General features: G+C 36.5%; 1 protein-coding gene across 3 annotated transcripts in view; it reads right to left on the reverse strand.

Annotated features, from left to right (window-relative positions):
* Window positions 1–2,488: 2,488 nt before the first annotated feature.
* The window catches only part of PAN3 (poly(A) specific ribonuclease subunit PAN3), a 159,399-nt gene continuing 139,712 nt past the window's right edge, over window positions 2,489–22,175 (reverse strand). For 2 of the 3 annotated variants that reach the window (XM_043991259.1, XM_043991258.1), the window contains exons 15-19: window positions 19,141–19,280; window positions 17,307–17,436; window positions 10,468–10,532; window positions 6,918–7,056; window positions 2,489–5,516 (exon numbers count right to left, since the gene is read on the reverse strand). In XM_043991259.1, coding sequence (XP_043847194.1) covers window positions 5,376–5,516; window positions 6,918–7,056; window positions 10,468–10,532; window positions 17,307–17,436; window positions 19,141–19,280 — 615 coding nt within the window. In that variant the 3' untranslated portion in view covers window positions 2,489–5,375. The remainder of the gene's footprint in view (window positions 5,517–6,917; window positions 7,057–10,467; window positions 10,533–17,306; window positions 17,437–19,140; window positions 19,281–22,175) is intronic. The other variant, XM_043991260.1, reaches the window with a different exon arrangement.

Below are 22,175 nucleotides of genomic sequence, written 5' to 3' on the forward strand. Positions count from 1 at the left end.
CAAATCAAATCAGATCTAAATAATTGGAAAGATATCAATTGCTCATGGATAGGCAGAGCTGATAAAGTAAAAATGACAATACTACCTAAATTAATTTACTTATTCAGTGCCATACCAATCAGACTACCTAAAAATTATTTTATAGAGCTAGAAAAAATAATAACACAATTCATCTGGAAAAAACAAAAAATCAAGAATATCCAGGGAAATAATGAAAAAAAATTCACAGGAAGGTGGGTTAGCGGTACCAAACCTGGAGCTTTACTATAAAGCGGCAGTCATCAAAACTATCTGGTACTGGCTAAGAAATAGAGTGGAGGATCAATGGAATAGGCTAGGTACAGGAAATGCAGTAGTAAATGACACTAGTAATGTAGTGTTTGATAAACCCAAAGACTCCAGCTTCTGGGATAGGAACTCAGTATTTGACAAAAACTGCTGGGAAAACTGGAAGATAGTATGGCAGAAATTAGGCATAGACCCAACATCTTACACCTTATACTAAAATAAGGTGAAAATGGATACATGATTTAAACATAAGAGGTGACACCATAGGTAAATTCGGAGAGAAAGGAATAGTCTACCTATCAGATCTTTGGAAAGGAAAACAGTTTATGACCAAACAAGAGATAGAGTATATTATAAAATGCAAAATGGATGATTTTGATTACATTAAATTAAAAAATTTTTGTACAAACAGAAACAATGCATCCAAAATTAGAAGGGAGGCAGAAAGCTGGGAAACAATTTTTATGGCCAGTACTTCTGATAAAGGCCTCATTTCTAAAATATATAGGGAACTAAATCAAATTTATAAGAATCCAAGTCATTCCCCAATTAAGAAATGGTCAAAGGATATGAACAGGCAGTTTTCTGATGAAGAAACCAAAGCTATCTATTCCCATATGAAAAAATGCTCTAAATCTCTAATGATTAGAGAGATGCAAATTAAAACAATTCTGAGGTACCACCTGACACCTATCAGATTGGCTAAAATGACAAAAAAGGAAAATAATGTTGGAGAAGTTGTGGAAAAATTGGAACACTAATGCATTGTTGGTGGAGCTGTGAACTGATCCAACCATTCTGGAGAGCCATTTGGAATTATGCCCAAAGGGCTATAAAGATGTGCATACCGTTTGACCCAGCAATACCACTTTTGGGTCTTTTGCCCAAGGAAATCATGGAGAGGGGAAAGGGACCCACATGTACAAAAATATTTATAGCTGCCCTGTACGTGGTGGCAAGGAATTGGAAGTTGAGGGGATGCCCATCAATTGGGGAATGGCTGGACAAGTTGTGGTATATGAATACAATGGAATACTATTGTGCTGTAAGAAACGATGAGCAGGAGGAGTTCAGAGAAACCTGGAGGGTCTTGCGTGGGCTGATGATGAGTGAGATGAGCAGAACCAGAAGAACATTGTACACAGTATCATCAACATTGAGTGCTGATCTACTGTGATGGACTATATTCTTCTCAACAATGCAATGGTACAGAAGAGCTCCAAGGAACTCATGATAGAAGAGGATCTCCAAATCCAGGAAAAAAAAAAAAAACTGTGGAGTAGATGCTGAATGAACCATACTAATTCTTTTGTTTTTGGTGCTGATGTTTTTCTATTTTGAGATTTTTCATCATTGCTCTGATTTTTCTCTTTTCTGCATGACTAATGCAGAAATATGTTTAATGTTATTATGTGTGTGTGTGTGTGTGTGTGTGTGTGACACACACACATATACATAACCTATATCAGATTACTTGCTGTCTAGGGGAGGGGGGAGGGAGGGGAGGGAGGGAGAAAAAAATCTGAAATTGGAAAGCTTGTATAAATAAAAGTTGAGAACTATCTTTACATGTAACAGGAAAAAAACAAAATACTTTATTAATAAAAAAAAGTTAACATTTAAGCTACTGACTAAATCTGGGAATTCTGAATACTTGAATGTATGCAGAGGGGGAGAAGTGAACAACATTACACTTTATCAGTACTGTAAACAAGTGGAAATGAAATTCTTGTCCTGGAGAATAAAATCTACTTAAAATTGGCACCATAAAATAAATAAATGGAAGGATGGACAGATGGACAAATTAATAAATAAGTAGATGTTTAGGTAGATGAATGAATGAATGAATGAATGAATGAATGAATGAATGAATGAATGAATGGACGGATGGGTCATTAGAGAAAGGAAAATATCCCATACATTACTACCAAGGTGCAGAAACAATGAAAGCAAATTACGGTGAGGCTTTCATTGTGAAAATGAGCAAGAAAGTTACAATAAATATATCCTTTTACTGTTCACATAAACTGTGTGAAGAAAGACTATATAAGTATTTTAACTGAAATGATACAAATAATCTAATAAATCCATAGTTATCTTATATATCTGCAGTTGTATAATTTAAGAACTACAAATTCTCCAGAAACGTGTATGAGAATCACAACCTTTAATCCCATCATGGTAAATACTATATAATCTGACAGAAGAAAGAAGATAACTTTATTTTTGTAATTCTTTATTAAAAATACTGCTGTACACATGAAGACTGAAAACAGGATTAAAGATGAGTAACAGATATTGGGATCATGACATTAGAACTTAACATACTGGTGCTTTTTAGGGAAGCTGTTGGAATTTGAATCACTGAAACAAGGTCAAAACCAAAAAAGAGGTACCCTCAAAAATATTTACAATGTAGTAAATACGTAACAGAATTTAAAACAGGTACAAAAATTTAAATGACCAACATCACATGATTTTTAAGGTTGCCCTTTCTGTGCTTTTATCTGTCAAAACAGGAAGGAGTGGAAGGATTATGTCCTTAACTTGTGGCTGTGTTTTAGACATTGAAATCTTCGTATGAATGAAACAGATGAACTTTTAGACAACCTCGAAAATGGAGTTACACAATGGAAAAGAGGGCTCCCCCAAAAAACACCTAAGCAGAACTTCTGGACAGTTCTTGTTAAAATCATTCCCAAGAATGGACTAAATGAAAAAATAAATATAAAACAGAGCTTAAAAAATGCATTACCTGACACCAACTGTTTTCTGGCTGACAATATTTACTTATGAAAACATATCAGCTGTCTACCTTTTATTTTTTTAACCAAGTCCTGAGGTTACTGGGGGGCTGAAGCAAACTGGCATTTACACTGCAAATACACTTGGGTTTGCGATTTGGACTTGCCTTGCAGAGGGAAGTTTGCTGGTCTATGCAGAATGAGAAATTCAAGCCCTATTTTAACCCTACCCTTCCTTTGCTTTCACAAAACATTGGTCCACAAATTAAATTTTTAAAGGTTCCCAAACCCAAAAACTAAATAGATGATCCCCTTTCATTTTCAAAGAAAACAATATTGGAAAAATCTCCAGCCCGCTTATAAATTAAGCATTTCATATTTCTTCTAGAATACAAGTACTTCTTTTTTGTACAAAAGAATTACAATATGATTTGTCAAAAACATATATAAAAAGACAGCTGCTCTTCCTCAAATACACGAGCTAATGATAAAAGACTTTTGCATGTTAACTTCTGCAAATTCTTGTTCCTTTTACATTAAAAAGAACAATATTGTGGCAATTGCTAATTATCCTTTTAATAGTGAACATTATGTTCTTTTTAAAATCCATCCAGATCAAATGCAACAATAATTGATTTTTTAAAAACTCAACAACTGATGCTACGAAATGTGGATTCAACCACATTTCTTAAAATGTGTAAAGCGCTTCTCTAGTCTTCAAAGCTTTCAGGTGAAGAGAGATGCTTTTTCTTGATGCATATCTCAAGGCAGAGAATCATTTTTAAAGCTTATAAAAAGTGGACAGAGAAATATTAAAAACTTCTCTGAAAACTACAAATATGTAGAATTATTAAAATTGAAGTCAGTAACATCAGTTGCAAGTGCTTAGAGTCTGTCCTGACCTTTTGAGCTTCCACATTTTCTTCATAGTTGCGTGGTGAGCACCCAGTGCTATTAAAACATTCAGTGCTGGGAAAGGATACATAGTCTTCACTACTGCATTAAGAAAGAAAATTCCTATGTATTTGGCAGTCTTCAGTATCAAAGTATAGGTGTTTTATCTTTTATTATAAATTCCATGAATACCCAAGTTTGGCGGCAACTGCATGTCCAAATATTAAGAAAGTTAAGAGGAGGAAAATTCCAAACTTTTGAGAGTGACTTATTCAGGAATATTCCACATGGTGAGTTATTATCAAAAGTAATATTACTTTGGGCTAAGCAGTGACTGCAAAGGCACAGCAGATCATTATCCCTCCAGATTCAGGCTGAAAAACTTCAAAAAGCTCTTGATGCCAGACTACTGCTGTGTTTAGTTAATCTTCTTAACAGTGTCTTTGTATCTGTATCCAGTGTAAAGTACCATAATAAAGCTGTGGTTCAAAGAACAGAACTTTATACAAAAAAAAGCATACTGTAAATAACCTAAAGTAATACACTCCTGAACTTCAGGCCTTTTTTTTTTTAAAAAAACACAATTTCTTTAAAAAAATTTTTTTATCTATTAAAAAAATTGCATAAATGTAAATGCATCTGACTAGCAGGGAAACAGACATACAATTTTTTCAAAGGCGCTGGCTGTATCTGGAGCAAACACCTAAAAATGCTCCTTAATTACTGATGTTCATCCAAGTGTCTGAAATAACATTAGCTTATCGCTTTGCTCAGAAAGTATTTAAATCAATTGACAGGGGAATCTGAATCCATCAATTCAATGATATTCTGCTTTGTGTGTTCTTTTACAAAAAAAATCTCCATCTTCTGGCTGGATAACTAACAGTGGATGGCATATAGAGCTTGCATACAACACTCCTACAAGGATTATGCGCTATATTGTACTTTAAAGAAGGGCATTTCTATGAAATTATTTACCTGGTCCTTTATGTCATTCTGGGCAAATCATATCAAAAGGAGCAAATTTTGCAATATCCTCAGTGACAAAAATATTGCCCAAAAGTGTCCTTGCAAATAGTTTCCCTTAATAAGTATACAATGTGGCAAAACTTCAGAGATCAGAAAAAAGTCTTAAAAAATTAAAATTAGTGCATATACAAGTGGAAAAAATAAAAGCAGGAACATCATGCACCTGCTGGTGTTCCTCACTCTAAAATAAGTTCTTCACAGATAAAGCCTCCAGCGGCAGCCATCGCTTTAAGATAAGGGAAACAATCTCCCCTTCAAGTAACTGTGTACCTGACTCAACCGTGAGCAGTTCTGCTCACCTCCTGTTTGCTTCCCAAATGTGAAATGAGAGACGATGGCGATGACAACAACAACTCAGCGGTAGTGCAATTTGCTACTGGTCAAGTTCCTCAGCAATGTCCTGCATGCTTTTAGCAAATACTACAACTGGCCGTTGGCAGCCGCAATTAGTTCTTGAAAAGTGTTCTCAAAGCAGCGCTTTAAGTCGCTATACGTCACCACGAGGACACTCTTCTCATCCCTGGAAATGAGGCTTATTTTTTCGGGCACACCAGCATCTAGCTGTAACAAGAACAAAAAAGAAGAAATTAAAACTACGATTAAAAAAACAACCAACTACCCACCAACCTCCTTAACTTCCTTCTAAGGGAAAATTTGGGAGAAAAAGTTACACAAAAACTGCTATACTAGGGCAGCCGTGAGGTCCCAATACCAATGGACAATCCCCATCCCAAAGTCCAACACACTGTCCAAACAGAACAATAATGGGGGAAGCTATACTGGATCAGAGACTTTGAAGAAACTTAAAACAAGGACATAGGCTTCTGTTTTAAAAAACAGACTAAATAAAATTCATTTGGAAACGAAGAGTGACAACATTTGCTATGGTTGGCTTACACTTTCAACTCAGTGACAAAGCCACTGTTAGTCTTCACACTCTATGTGTCTCCTCCTTATACATTGATATCCATATGTTACGGGTGGGTTCTTACTTTCACCTGCTTAAAGATAAGGGTTCTGTAGTGTGTTCTAGGGCACCTCAGCATAAAATTCCTCTCCATCCACCTTCTGCCAATTCATGCACTTTCAAAGTTACAAACCTTTCCTCTTCCAATGGACTTTTTCCTAACTAATCCCACTCACCTCATGACTCCAATCACTAAGCAATTCATCATTCTAAATCATGACCATCCTCATTTCTTTATGGTTGTACCTTATCATTTAGAGCCTTATGCGTTTGTATTTTGCAATTTTATGTAATGAGGGACAAACTAATAAGTACATATAAAAAACCTACAAAGTTCCTGTGAGACAGTATTCTATCTTACCTTGTACAGAGCAGCTGCACAAATGATGACCAATTCTGAAATTGTATTTTATCACATGAAAGGCCATATGATGCTAATAATTACTTTTATTTTTTTATGGTTCTGACCTGTGATTTCTCTGCTGCAGGGAAATAACTGGTAAGGAAACACCTTCTATCAATGCCTATCAGCAACTGCTTGGGAACTTAAAGTTTCAGAGTTGCCTGGGACCTGAAGAGATTAATGAGTGAGTTGCCCAAGGTCATTCAGCCAGCACAGGCAAACCTTGAAATCCAGTATTCCTAATTCCAAGCATAGTGATCTAGCCTTTCATTTTCTTTATGAAAATTATAATAGACCACTCTAAAAGGATAAAAATGCATCAAAATAATAAATTCTGTGGAATGCAAAAGCCCACATAATATTTGAAATAAAGAGATTTCTTTAAATAAATTAGAAATGATTTGGTGTAGTTATGAACACCTCCATTCCATAGGGTAATTAAATGAAATCAGTTATTACCTTATTAAATTTCTTTAGAAGCTACAGTAATGACAAATCTTTATTTTATTTATTTAAAAATCTTTTACAAAACTTAAGGTTCAAATTAACAAGTGGAAGATAGCATTATAATTTGAAAGTAGATATAGGTTACCTTGTTAAGACAAGAAATAATGTGACTGAGGTCAATCCATGGGGCACCTGCTTCTGTCACCTGATGGAAGAGATGATCTCTAAAGAGTTTCAACAGATACCTATCTCCAGTTTCTGACCAAGTGGGGTCCTTCTGAAACCTGGTAGAAGATTGATTTTTCACATTAGCAACAAAAATGATATAAAAAACAAAAATTAATTCTTCAATATGGATATTTATCTTTGGCTTATTACAAGAGAACTCTATTTATTACAATTTTTCCCATTTAAAAATGTCACAATTCCTTTAACAGTACCCTAAAAAATAGAAAATTTAGAGGTTTTATATATATATATATATATATATATATATATATCTTTAAATGTATTCTGACAATCTTCAAAGTATACTTTGTGGTAGTTATGTCTTTGAAAAATCACTTAATACTGCTCATTAATACTTGAATATTCTGCATTTTAAAAAATGATCATAGTACAGCATTTAGTGATGTTCCTCATCTTTAATGTTGTTGGTAAATAGAGATTCTTTTAGGAAACATTCAAACATGTTTTATTCTGTTGAAAACCACTATGAAGTACTTAAGGATTAACTCAGTATGCCTGAATTTACTATCTTCAAATTCTCTCCTAGGCCTTCATGTTCTCAAATTACAAGAACCCTCTGAAAGGAAAGGGATCTAAATTCTACCATTTATCTTTAAATCTCATTATAAATGAAAATATGGCTCTGAGGAAGGCTGAAGTATTTACTTGTTATGTTGAACTTTCCCCTCAAAGGACAAGCTGGGAAGAAACAAAGGGAAATAAGATTATTCAATTTGGGCAGAGAACTATCTTGGTAATCTACCTCTGTTTAGTCCAACCCACTGGAAAAAAGAAGAAAGGGAAATATGTTAGTAGTCTGGATAAAGCAGGAGTGGCCAATTCAAATTTAGTTTTTCCTCAGCTGTCAGGGGATCAGAGGAAGAAAGCTCATAAGAGGAGCCAAAAAGGTGTTCCACTTCAATGGTAGGCAAAAAAAAAAAAAGGGGGGGGGTGTAAAAAATTGAGATAGAACAAAAGCACTTGCCCCTCTTTGCTCTTCAATACATGAAGCCAAACAGGGGCTAAAAAGGAAATAGCAACAAAGATAAATTGACACTCAGATTTTTCTTGGCAGAGCTGAAAAGGAATCAAAGCAAACTGTCGCCAAAATATGGCCAAAGAACCACTAGTAGAACTGACAAATATTCTCAGTAGCTTTTTATTTCCTGCAAATCTTTCCATTGGCTCTCTGTGTTTCTTACCAAATCTTATGTCATATACTTCTAATAGAAAAGAACTCAAACACATAGAGAACTGAATCAAACTGATTAAAATAAGAGCCATTCCTCAACTGATAGAGGATCAAAAGACAGGAAGTTTCCAAATGAAATAATCAAAGCAACCTATAGCCATATAAAAAAAAATGCTCTGACTACTGATTAGACAGATGCAGGTCAAAACAATTCTGGGATACTACCTCACACCTACTGGATTGGATAATAGGATAAAGGCAGAGGAAAATGACAAATGTAGGGAAAAATGAGACATTAATGCACTCTTGGTGAAGTTGTAAACTGATTCAAACATTCTATAGAGCAATTGGGAACTATGGCCAAAGGGCTACAAAACCATGTATATATCTTTGACCCAGTAATACCACTACTAGGTCAGTATCCAAAAAGTGATAAAAAACAAAAAGTTGAATTAGAAATCGAGGAGAGGCCATCAACTGGGAAATGGCTGAACAAATTGTGGGATAAGATTATGATGGAATACTATTATGCTATAAAAAATGATGAGCAGGGCACAGTGGATAAAACACTGGCCTCGGACACTTGACACTTAAAAGCTGTGTGACTCTGGGCAAGTCATTTAAACCCCATAGGAAGGAAGGAAAGAAAGAAAGAGAAAAGACACGCAAGATGCTATCAGAAAAACCTAGAAAGACTTTACATGAGCCGATGCGTAGTGAAATGTATTATATACAAAATAACAGCAATATTCTAAGCTGTGGATGACTTAGCTATTTTCAGCAATACAATGATCCAAGACAACTCTGAAGGACTTATGAAAAATGCAGTCCATCTTCAGAGAAAGAACTAATGGTGTCTGAATACAGATTGAAGCATAAATTTTTTTTAGTTCTTAAGTTTTTTTTGGTCTGTTTTCTTCAACAACCTGACTAACATGGAAATGTTTTGCATGACTACACATGTATAATTTATACTGAATAGCCTGCATTCTTGGGGGACAAAAGAGGGGGCAGGAAGGAAGAGAATTTGAAACAAAGTTTTTAAAAATAGACGTTAAAAATTGTTTTGACATGTAATTTGGGAAAAATTCTAAATAAATGAAAACCCTCATTTAAATAAATAAATGAATAAATAAACAAATAAATGAGTGGATGAATGAATGAATTTGGGGTTGAGGGAAATAAAAAAGAACTCATCCAATGATAAAATGTGTGAAAATGAAGATAGAACTGAAAATATGAAAACAATTATTTCTCCTCTTAAGGTTATCCTGAAAATTACGTAAGAATAGGTCACACTTTTTTGACATGACACATTTTATTAATAATGGATGAACAGAGTTGTGGCTTTAACATTCTACTGGAAAAATCCTGATTGGGGGGGTTTATTGGGTTTGAAAAGCATAAGGTAGATTATCACACACTTGCAAGAGACCCTGTCAGCAATGCTATTTACCCATCACCTTCTGCTAAGGTCATTGACAATTTAATGTAATATATGTCAAAGGACTAAAAATTAGAATTCTCTTGATTATTTATGAAATATCATTTACATGATACCCTTACCAGCTATCTGACTCAGGCAAATTACTTCTTTATTTTTCAAGAAGCCTGTGGTATACACATTAACTTCCATACATGTCCACACACTTAATCTTATAGACTAAAAAGAAAATAAAAACTAAAGATCATTGCCCTGATGTCCATTCAATTAATTTTAAATATGTAGCAGTGTGGCTAAATCAGTTACAAAATATCAATGGCAACTTTGGAAAGGCATTTTAATCAAACAGAATAATGGAATAAATTTTCCGAGATCATCCCCTTAAATTTTTTCTAAAGTCTATCTGGCCAATGCAAACACACTTCCTAAACTATGGTTAAAAAGAAAGTATGGGGAATAGGTAAATTCATCCATGATGTTCATCCTATTGTTGAAACCATAAAAGCACATATTACTTTTAACTTTTATGTTTCTTTTCAAATGATAGATCCAAATTCAGTGACCACAACTAGTTTTTTCAAAAAGCAGACATAAAATGTATACCCACATGTCTACCTATATGTGCCTTTATGGGGGCTATGTCTTAAGTAAATGTTCCCAATCTAAGACAATTTATAAAGAATGCTCATTTACTTTCCGTGAGAATTTTTTTTTCTTAATGTTTCAGAAAAACACAGATATACTGATTCCTTTTTTCTTTTTAAAGTCTCAAAAAAAAAGGCAGTACACATCCATGAATGAAAAAATATTAATGTGCTATAAATTCCTTACTCTGGTCTCTCATTGATGGTTCCCAATTTTGCTAGAAGCCTAAACAGCCTTCCATTCTGAACCTCCTAGAAAATATAAAAATGTTAATGTTTTAGTTTTTTAACATAAAAGCGACAAATTAAAGAACTCTCTATATTGTATAGTTTTTTTCACCATATTAAAACTATATTTATTATGAAAGGGCTTTTAAAAAAACATTTCTTTCCATTTCTATTCCTGTTCTTCCCCCTCAACCCTGCCCCCACCTCTACCCCCCTGCCCTACCACTGATACTATCATCACTTCGAGATTACCTTCATTTTACTATATTTATATCTCTGTATGTGCCTAATTGTGAGCTCCTCCTTCAAGACAGGGACTGCTTTTAACCTTTCTTTGTATTTCTAGCATTTACTGCTGTGCCTTGTACACAGGAAACATTTATTAAATGCTTTTTACTAATCCTATGAGAAAAGTCCTAAAACCTTCATATTATGATTTGAATTTACAAACACCCATTTCATTGAAAAGTATACAGAATAGGGCAGCTAGGTGGCACAGTGGATAGAACACCGGCCCTGGATTCAGGAGGACCTGAGTTCAAATCCGGCCTCAGACACTTATCACTTACTAGCTGTGTGACCCTGGGCAAGTCACTTAACCCCAAACTGCCCTGCAAAAAAAAAAAGAAAAGTATACCAAATACCTATGTATTATTATATTGATTTGTTAAAATAACTTACACTAAAATTCCCTAAACTCTTTTCAGAAATTTAGGACCACTTAATTCTATAAATTATGTCAACATGTCAATTTTTCTTTTATTATTCTGGTTTACCCAGTACAATACCTGGATACCAACAGATATCTGGATGTCTTATCTTACGACAAAGATATAAATTGTTTACCCCCTACTAATCCAAATGGTTCACCCATCCATCTAAGTTGATTCCACTGGGCTCTGTGGAATCTATGATCAATTCTCAAACTCCTCTATAGCCACAACCTTTTCTTCTAGCATTCTTTCCATTTCATTAATTTAATGAAAATCTAGTTTTATAATGAAGACAGCACAACCTTCACAACCTCTCCATTGGCAGGTACTGCTCCCACTCCCAGCAACTCAGAGGACCTGTATGGGAGTGGTTGGCATACTGGTGGTAATGTGGATACAGTAACAGACCTTGAATCAAGAAGCCCAGATTTCAAATGTGGCCTTTGGACACTTGCTAGCTACATGACTCTAGGCAAACAACATTTGGGTTTTGTTTGTCCCAGTTTCCTCATCTGCATGATGGGGATAATAATAACACCTACCTTTTAAGGTTGTGGTGAAGATCAAATAGGATAACAAATGTAAAGCACTTTACAAACCTTGTTAGTGCAGGAGAAGTAGCAGCAGCAGCAGTAATAGTATTAACAGTAACATAGTCCTTGTTCCCCAGTTTGACTGCCTAACAAGTCTCAGTGATACTTTTTAAATTATTTTTTTTTCCCATTAACAAGCATTTATTTTCTCTCTGCCCTTCTTTCCCTGCCTCTCCCTACTGGGGAAAAATAAAAGAACAGTAAAATACGCACAGTCAAGAAAAATAAATTTCCCAAATAGGCCAATCAGTATCCAAGCCACTTTCCCAATTTACTCAATGCCTAATACTTACTTCAAACAATCCTTCCTTTCAGCCCATCCACTGCTCTCAACCTCAGGGACTTTAAATGCTCATGCTGACAAATACAATTGTTCTACCTCCTATTGCCTCCTTTCCTATATCAATTCACTTCAGCTATATACTGAGACAGTCACACCTTTGAATCTTGCTGCCCCACAAGAATCACTTCTGTCCCTGTACCCGAAACTTTGAAATGACACTCTCCAACAATGAAGACCCATCCTAACCTCACTCTGTTCATCTCACACTCAACCAAGGCTTTACTCTCACTGAGATCACGAGGACCTTAGCTTCTCCTTCCTATTCTCCATCTCCCTACCCTGGGTCCACTTATCTTCATATCTAGTGTCTCAGAGTACCTAAAAGAGTATACTGCATACAGCATTTGCTTAATACTTGTTGAATGGATTTCAACTGGTATATCATTAACCAAGATTTACTCACCCCTCAGACCTCTACCTTACTAGAATTTTGGATAAATCTGACCATTTTCTCCCTCCCAGTTATGTTTCTGCTGCATAATTTTAGTGAGTCCTTTTTGTTTCCCATCATTTCTGTCACTGATTTCCTACCTAATTCCCCACTTTGACTGGTCCAAACCTTTTCATCTCTCCTCAATCCCCAATCATACTTCCAACCAGGAGGAGTAATTTTCAAACTTTCTCAGAATCACCTATTCTCTTTGTTAGAAAGAAATGAAGAACTTATAGCTACTCTTTATTAAACCAAATCCCTTCTGATTTCAAAAGTCTCCAGCTTTCTCATGTATCTTTATTCTCTCCAACTTCACCAGCTCTTTCCCATCAGTGTGGCACTGTAACGATTGGAATGACGCCACCTGCTGGATACTTACTGTAGAAGAGTTCTGCCCATGAAGCGAAGGTCTTTGAGGGCAAGACCAGGCATCAGGAAGTGACGCAGACTAGTGGGAGGAGGAAGGAAGAGACTGGCGCTCAGGCTCGCGCTCTTTCCTCTGGACTCTGGTGGAGAGCGGAGCTAGAAATGTGCTCTCCCTTTAATAGATAGGAATCTAGGCCTTTTTCTCTCTCTTTACCAAATTCTTATTCTCCTTAATAAATGCTTAAAAGTTTAACTCTTGCTAAAGCTTATAATTTATTGGCGACCACTCATTAGATATTTTAGACAGTTTAGCTAGAATTTTAGCCCTTAACAGCACTGTAGGAAGAGAACTGGTTTTGGAGTGAGAAGACTTGGACTCAAACCCAAGGACTGCTTCTTATTCCATGGGTAACCTTGAGTAAGTCACTTAAGTTCTCTGGGTCTTAGTTTCCTTATCTACAAAATGAGGAGTTGGAGGAGGAGATGAAGGCCTCTTCCAATATTAAATCAATAATCGTATATCATTACACCTCCTGGTGTGTCAATACCTCCAAAAGGTACTAACAGTATGGGGCAGGATAGGTGACAACTTCTCTGAAACTCAGAAACCTTGTTTGCAAAAATGAAAATAATACCTGTAACAACTATACTTCATAGGAAGCTAGGTGTTGCAATTGATAGAATGCTGGACTTGGAATCGGGAAGACCTTCATTCAAGTATTTTCTCAGACACTTGAAATCTATGTGATCTTGGGCAAATCACTTAACCTGGGTCTCCCTCACTTTCTTCATCTATAAGATGGAGATAAATGATAGCTATTATGATATGTTTAGTGTGGGTAAAGTAATTTGTGAATTTTAAAACGCTAACAGTGAATTATTATTTTGTTTTCATCTTGTTTGATAGTCATAATTGTTTTTATACTCAGATTTTCCAAATATTAAGAAAGTCTTTCCCTTGATCCAACTACCACACCAATTTCTTTCCTCTGTTTTATGACCACACTTCTTGAAAAGGTTGCTAAATATGGAATGTGTTTGCTTCCTCATCACCTCTTTTCCAATCCTTGAAGTCTGGCTTCCATTTCTACTGCTTTACTGAAACTATTCTCTCAAAGAGATTTCCCATTATCACCCAATTACCAAATCCAGTGACCATTCTGTGGGTCTCGTCCTTATTGGCCTTTGTTGATCATGATGACCACTCGTCCTTCCGGAGACTCTTCTTCCATGGTGCAATGGTACCACCCTCTGCTGTGTCTCTACTTGGCCCTCTAAATATTCCTTTTCAGGGACAAGTAGGTGGCACAGTAGATAAAACACTGGCCCTGGATTCAGGAAGACCTGAGTTCAAATCTGACTTCAGACACTTGACACTCACTAACTGTGTGACCCTGGGCAAGTCACTTAACCCTCATTGCCCCGCAAAGAAAAAAAAAGAAAAAGGAACATTTTAGAGGCAGCTAGGTGGTGCAGTGAATAAAGCACTGGCCTTGGATTCAGGAGGACCTGACTTCAAATCCAGCCTCAGACACTTGACACTTAATAGCTGTGTGATCCATGGCAAGTCATTTAACCCTCATTGCCCCGCAAAAAAAAAAAAAAAAAAAAAAAAAGAATGAATGAATATTCCTTTTCTCTGGCTCATTTTCTTTCCCACCTCTTAATGCTGATGTTCCTAGAGTTTCTTTACTTATCCTCTTTCTACACTCTAACCTGTATATTCTCATTCATCCAATTATTTCAGCTATCACCATCGAGCAGATGACTTTGGCCTTGCCTGCCATTTCCTGAAGTCCAAGTCCCCATATCTACAAATACTTATTATAAGGGCTATCTCTATTTGGATGGTCCATTAATACCTCAAATGCAGCATGCCCCAGAACAGCAAATAAATCAGCACTGAAGTTGAAGGAGCTATCTAGATCCCAGTAGGAATGGAGGAGCAAGGCGTGATCTAATTAATTAGACCTTACTTATAGTTGGATATTTGTGCTAATTGCCAGGTGTGTCAACCAGCATTTATTAATCACATACTATGTGCCAGGCACTGTCCTAAGCACTGGGGATACAAAAAAAGGGAAAAAATATAATCCCCATGCAAGTCACAATAATTCTGGGTGCTACCTCATACCTACTGGACTGGATGATAGGACAGCAGAGGAGAATGACAAATGTTGCAGGGGACGTCCCAGGATTCAGGAGGACCTGAGTTCAAATCCAGCCTCAGACACTTAACAATTACTAGCTGTGTGACCCTAGGCAAGTCACTTAACCCCAATTGCCTCCCAACAAAAAAAAAAAGAAATGTTGCGGGGGATATGGGGAAAATGGGACATTAATACACTGTTGGTGGGAGTTGTAAAATGGCTCAAACATTCTATAGAGTAATATGGAACTGTAGCCAAAGGACTATAAAACCACGCCTAGTCTTTGACCTAGAAATACAGTTACTAGGTTGGTATCCCAGAAGAGATTAAAAGACAAAAAGCTAAAGGACCTATACAAAAAATATTTACGACAGCTTTTTTCTAGTGGCAAAGAATGTGAAATTGAGGGGATGCCCACTGATTGGGGAATGGCTGAACAAATGGTGGGTTTTGATTATGATGCTCACCATTGTGTTGTAAGAGATGATGAGCAGGATGCTCTCAGAAAAACCTGGAGGAGCAGCTAGGTGGTGCAGTGGATAGAGCACTGGCCCTGCAGTCAGGAGGACCTGAGTTCAAATCCAGCCTCAGACACTTAATACTAGCTGTGTGACCCTGGGCAAGTCACTTAACCCTAACTGCCTCACACACACACAAAAAGAAAAAAGAAAAAGAAAGAAAAACCTGGAGAGATTTATATGAGCTGATGCAAAGTGAGACGTACTGTGTACAAAGTAACAGCAATACTGTAAAATGATCAGCTGTGGATGACTTGTCTATTTTCAGCAATACAATAATGCAAGACAACTCTGAAGGACTTATGATAAAAATGCTATCCATTCCCAGAGAAAGAACTGATGGGGTCTGAATACAGATGAAGCATATATTTTTTTAGTTTATTTTCTTGAGTTTTTTGGTCTCTTTTCTTTCACAACTTGACTAATATGGAAATGTTTTGCATGCCAACACATGTATAACTCATACTGAATTGCTTGCCTTCTTAAAGGGGGGAGGGAGGAAGGAACTTGGCATACAAAGTTTTAAAAATGGGGCCATTCTTCCAGTCTCCCAGGTTTATAACATTGGAGTTATATTGGACTGTTCACTTATATTCTCTGTATATAACCAAAGAGTAAACAAATCTTATCATTTCTATTTCTACAATATTTCTTTCATCCTTCCTCTTCTCTTTGACACAGCCAGCGCTCAAGTTCAGGCCCTCATCACTTCCACCTGGAATACTTACTGCAAGAGTCCCCAAACTGGTTTGTCTGCCTCAGGTCTCTTGACTCTGCAATCCACCCTTCATATAACTGTTAAAGTGATTTTCCAAGTCTATACTCTCCAGCTTGATAAACTTCAATAACTCTATCGCCCTCTAAATCAAATATAAATTCCTCCTTTTGGCTTTTAAAGCTTCTCATAACCTTGCCACAAACCTACTTTCCAGCATCATATACATAACTCTCCTTGATATATTCTGCATTTGAGTCCCTGACTCTCTATTCTTCATACATGACAGTATCAGATTGGAGTTAATGCTGATTGGGAGACTCCCCTCTTGAAACACATTCCACAGTGCAGGCAAGCTGCCATCTTCCTGCCTCCGTGCCTTTCTTCAGCCATTCTCTTTAAATATGATGCAGTCTCTCTTACCCCCACAACACGTAGCATAGGTTTCTGTCAACAGGGGACAGCTAACAGATCCTGGCTGAACAGGTTCTATGCTCCTTTCCATACGGATTAAAACCTATTCAAAAATAACTTCTATAGTAAATTTTCCCTGCTTCCTGTAGTTGACAATGACCTTTTCCTCTCAAATTTCCCAGCAATTCTGCTGTATATATGTTGTATATATGTCATATCACCTTATTAGATTAAATTGCAAATTAAACTAGAACAAGGGTTATTTCTTTTCTCCTCCCAGGCTTAGCACAGTGCTCTACACTTGAGAAGTGCTGGTGGAATTGGAACTACGTTTTTCCAGATTATGTTTGACCAGAATTGTAGGGTAGCAACAGTATCACGGAGATAAAAATTTAAATAATATATGCTTGGTTTGGCTAAAATGGAGTCTGAAGAAGTACGGACTTCAGAACAGCTGTGTAACACACCTTTTAGTTTAGTCATTGCTCTATGCAAAGAAGATGGCTAGTCATTTGTGGGGTTTTACATATGTGTGGATGATTCCTTTCTTTACCTTGGCCAGGTCTTCCTCTATGACATCATTTCTCATTTGAGCAGCATCCAACTGAGTATAGAATCGAGCACCAATCATTGGCATGATGTCATTTACACTTCGTAGCCTGTTTTGGTCAGTCAGCAAATACCTATCAACAATAAATGGGAGTTACTTGAAGATATAATTAAACTGTTGTTATCATACCAGTATAAACATATTTTAGAAAGTATTTCATCTTCTAGAAGAAGTTATTTCTTAAATTTTAATGGTCATATTTCTTTCCCCTATAAAATTTTAAGAACCAATGGAGAAGCAGAAAACATACCTTTCCTCTTAATTTCCTGCTGTCATGGAAATAAGAAGGGGAGGTTGGGTAGGGTCAGGTTTAAACTCTTTCCTTTCTCACACTCTTCCTCAAAATAATGCCTGATGAGAAAGCTGTGATGAACTTTTATTGAAAACAAAAGCTTTTTTCTACTACTTTTGAATGACAACTTTCAAAACCAAAGAATGAGTTTCAATTAGCCAGTATCAACTGAGTCACAGCTTTAGAAAGTTAGACGAGTGCACTGAGACATACCATTATTAATAAGCACCCTGGCTATCACAATACTGTTTAGGAATCGCTACTGTCATAATATATGACTGAGACAAGATATGGACAAATCATCATACCTGAATGTTAACAGAATTAGACACCAGTAAACCTCTCTTGCACACCACTGCTATCAATGGTAGTGCAATGGGGGAAACGCTCTGTGGTCCACAAGTGACAAAATGGTCAAAGAAAGATCCTAGCTCATCCAAGGCTATAGAACTCTGTCAGCTGAGGTAAGTTTAATGCCACAGCCTCAGTTTTTGCCTCTGCTGACTGGAGGTTTTATGTGTGTGTGTGTGTATATATATACACACACACACACACACACACACACACACACATATACAACTTACATCATAGGGTTGTTGTTGGAAAAGTGATTTTGAAACCTTCAAGAGCTAGGTATGTGAGTTCTGAAACACTTGGAAGTTTACTTGCCCGAACCTGCAGTGCCTCAGAAGGGTCTTACCAGTGTTTAAATGACTTTAGGATTTCCAAGTTACTTCTGATGTCTATTGTAGTGTCTTCTAACACTAAAGAGCTAGGATACCACCTGCTCCTTCACAATTTCCCTGGATAATTTGGATCTGGAACAGACTATCTATGAAGGCTTTGGGCCATACTAGATCTTCATCGAATCCAATTCAAACCCACTATCCAGTATAATCCTACAGGCCTTCTGAAGGCTTCACACTCTATAGCCATAGAACACTCCATTGGCCTGTGCTCTTCTGACATATAATCACTTATGTGTAGTAGTTCTATCAACAATGGGAATTGAGGGCATCTTGCTAGCAGCTGCCCAACTGTTCTTTTGAACAACTTATCAAAAAACTTATTGAACTTAAAAATAAAAAAACCCTAACACCTATATCTATATTGGGGTATTAATTACAGCAAATATCTGTAATATGAAATTATCTACCTATAACTAGTTTGATATGACTAACAGTAATAATTTCAGAAAAAACTCAGTATGCTTTTACAATTTTATGATTCTAATTATCAATAACTCATTGATCATGTTTTGGGATTTATATCAAGATTATACGGTTAGCAATAATGATGAATAAATTAGACTGTAGATTCACTAAAAAAAATTGTGGTTTATTTTAAAAGGGTAAATCAAATAGATTATTTCACTATTAAAACAACATATGGAAAAGATATCTGGATTAATTCTTAAGCCTACATTTTGGTCATATTTCATAGAGTCTAAGATAATCTTTTTAGCTCATTGTAATTAAAACTTACAAAATCAGATTCTTCAGATCAGAGGAATAGTTGATTGTCACCAGTTCCATTGCTTTCTGCAAATTTTCCCGCTGAATTCCTGCCAAAGAGTTGCAAGCCAAAGCCAACACAACTTTTCCTAATGACATCAGATCTGCTTGCTGACATGAAAGAATGAACATAACTTTTAACTTTAATCTCATAGAGATAGATGTTTAATGCATTGATATTACTTTGCCTTCCAGGAAAGAGTAATGGCACTTTAGTCATTTACATCAAGCAAGTCAAGAGCATTCAAAGTTAAACTACTAAATTATTGATTTCTTTAAGCTTGTTTTCATAAAGCTGAAATTTTCCTGTTAGAAACTGATTCACAGGTAGCCGTAACTTGTTACACGATTACCACCATTTGAAATATGAAATTTTATACAGTTCTACTGAATCTGGGGAATTTGTCCACTTATCCACTTATGTGAAGAGAAGCTCCCACTGAAGAACCTGATGCTGGCAATGACACTTTAAAAGCCAGACTTCTCCATCAATTAGGATTCTGCACACTTTACTCCATTTCTAAAGAACTACTTTAGGCATTCCCTTATGAGTCTTCAGTCCTGTAATGACCTTGGCTTCCCTTTTCAAGATTATCTTTTCTCTCTAACACTCTAGAGCTTTAATTTTAGAGGATGTTTGCAGTAGGAAGTGATTTGGGGGTGAGCACTCTGCATCCTTAAGGAAACAGAGTGCTCATTCCAAGTAAACCTAATTCACAAGCAATTGAGACAAATAAAAGGGAGAATGGAATCATTTTCGAATTGCTTCTTACAGAAGTGGAACATGCCCCATCAGATAATTTGGTTAATCCTATGATGTGAGATGACTCATAAACTAAATTATAGAACTGGAATTGGACCTATGATTTCACCGCTATAAGGAACTCCCAGATGAGGAAATTACCCTTACCATTGCAAGCTGGCACCTTACCTAAATCTGAAATTTAGGTTTTTAGACAGTTTTCTAGAACATGAGAGGTTAAGTGACTTGTTCAGGAACTTACTTCGAGTCAGAAATGGACTTGAACCCAGGCTTTCCTCACTCTAAAAATATGCCCAGTTCAAACCATGCTGCCTCTCGTTGCAGCCTAACTATGTAGCTAAATATTCATCTATTGAATCTATATAGGATGGTTGGAATCCAACTTACTGGCCGGCATAATTACTTGATCACATTGGATATTTAAAAAATCAGATTAATGGCTTCAAGACATTACCGATATGACACTATATGCCATAATCTGCATCATGATATTCTCAATGAAACACCATAAGTTTAAAAACAAGTCAATTTAAGTAATGAAAAATAGTATATACTAAGGTTGTATTTCCCCTGTTTTATAAATGAAAAAATACTATTCTTTAATAGTAAAAACTTCAGGATAGATTAAGAGTTGGGACTGAATATTTTGAAGGCAAAGGCTTATGTAAGTGGTGTCAATAGCTTAGGGAGGGAAGTGAAATGGCACAAGATGCAAACCAGCTCAGGGATGTTTGCAACTGTATGTATGAGTGACTCCAATTAGGTGTAAGAGTTTTGCTTAATGAAAAAGCTTTTGAGCCTGGGTTGGACTAGGGATAAAAGAGGAAGGAGGGCAGGGGGAGGAGAAGAAGAAAGAAAAAAGGTTTAATTGAAAAAAGTTTTCTGGGCAGTTAGATGGCTCAGTGGATAAAGCACTGAACAGAGCTGGGAAGACCTCACCTCACATTTTCCCTCAGATACTCCAATACTAGCTGTGTGACCCTTGGCAAGTCACTGAACTTCTATAAGCCTCAGTTTCTTCATTGATTAAATGAGAGAGTTGGATGTGATGGTTTATAAGGTTTCTTCTAGCTCTAACTCTATGATTTTATGAAAAGAATATTGCTCCTGACACTGACATCTTGGTGATACCACTATGGAAACAATCCCACAGGGAGGGGGAAAGGAAAATTTATCTTAGGTCACCTAGATTTGGGGATATTCAACCAAGAGGAAAAGCAATTAAAAAAAAAATTATCGCATTGGGGGCAGCTAGGTGGCACAGTGGATAAAGCTCGGGATTCAGGAAGACCTGAGTTCAAATCCGACATCAGACATTTGACACTTACTAAGCTGTGTGACCCTGGGCAAGTCACTTAACCCTCACTGCCTTGCCCCGCCCCCCCCCCCCATCGCATTTTATAATAAAATGTATATAACAGAGACGGGTCATATGTAATTTCATGAAACTGGTGTCTTCATTGAGGCACTGATTTAAATTCAAATGGATGCATCACACAAATTAAGGCTACTTATTATACACTGAAGACAAGTATTTGGCCAGCATGGACCTACACATCCCATTTCTCCCCAACCCTGAGCAGTAATACAGTGGCTGAGTCACACCTCCACCTTGCACTATTGTTCCTCTGAGAACTCCCATGTTCTTGGTTTCCTTCTTCACATCCTGATATAAGACTGACAGGTAAGACCCCCAAGGCCATGAGTAGTCTGAACAGGTTTAAAAATAAGGGGTTATCTGTTTGAAATGTATTTTTTCTACCACCTCCCTGAATCTGACTCAAGGTAGAAAATCTCACTTTTTTAAAGTTATTTAGGCTGACTCAGGAAAATTCCAATCCAATATTGGAATTTACCATCTCCAAAAAAGGTTTACCATCTCACTGCTTCATTTTAAAATAATATGGTTAACATGACAATATCTCAATAACTTTCCTTTTTTAAAATATCATTTCCCAACTCGATATTTTCCATTTATTATTTTGCTTCTTACCTCCATCTGTTTTCCCCCCATTTGTTGCTTTGTGGGGGTTTCCCCCCAAAATCATTTTCAGTTTCTTCCTGGTTTTCAATTCTTGGTTTCTTTCTCTGATTCTATCTATGGCTCTACTTATGTCCATTTTACTGTAAGTCAGTCTCTATTCACGTGTCTGAAACAGACTATGAAAAATAGACTGGAAGAAACAATGCACTCCTTTTCTCATGTACCCTCTTTCTCTGTCAATCACACTCCCCCTTCTATG

Source organism: Dromiciops gliroides, chromosome 3 (assembly GCF_019393635.1).
Source record: "Dromiciops gliroides isolate mDroGli1 chromosome 3, mDroGli1.pri, whole genome shotgun sequence".
In the NCBI taxonomy this organism is placed as follows: Eukaryota; Metazoa; Chordata; class Mammalia; order Microbiotheria; family Microbiotheriidae; genus Dromiciops; species Dromiciops gliroides.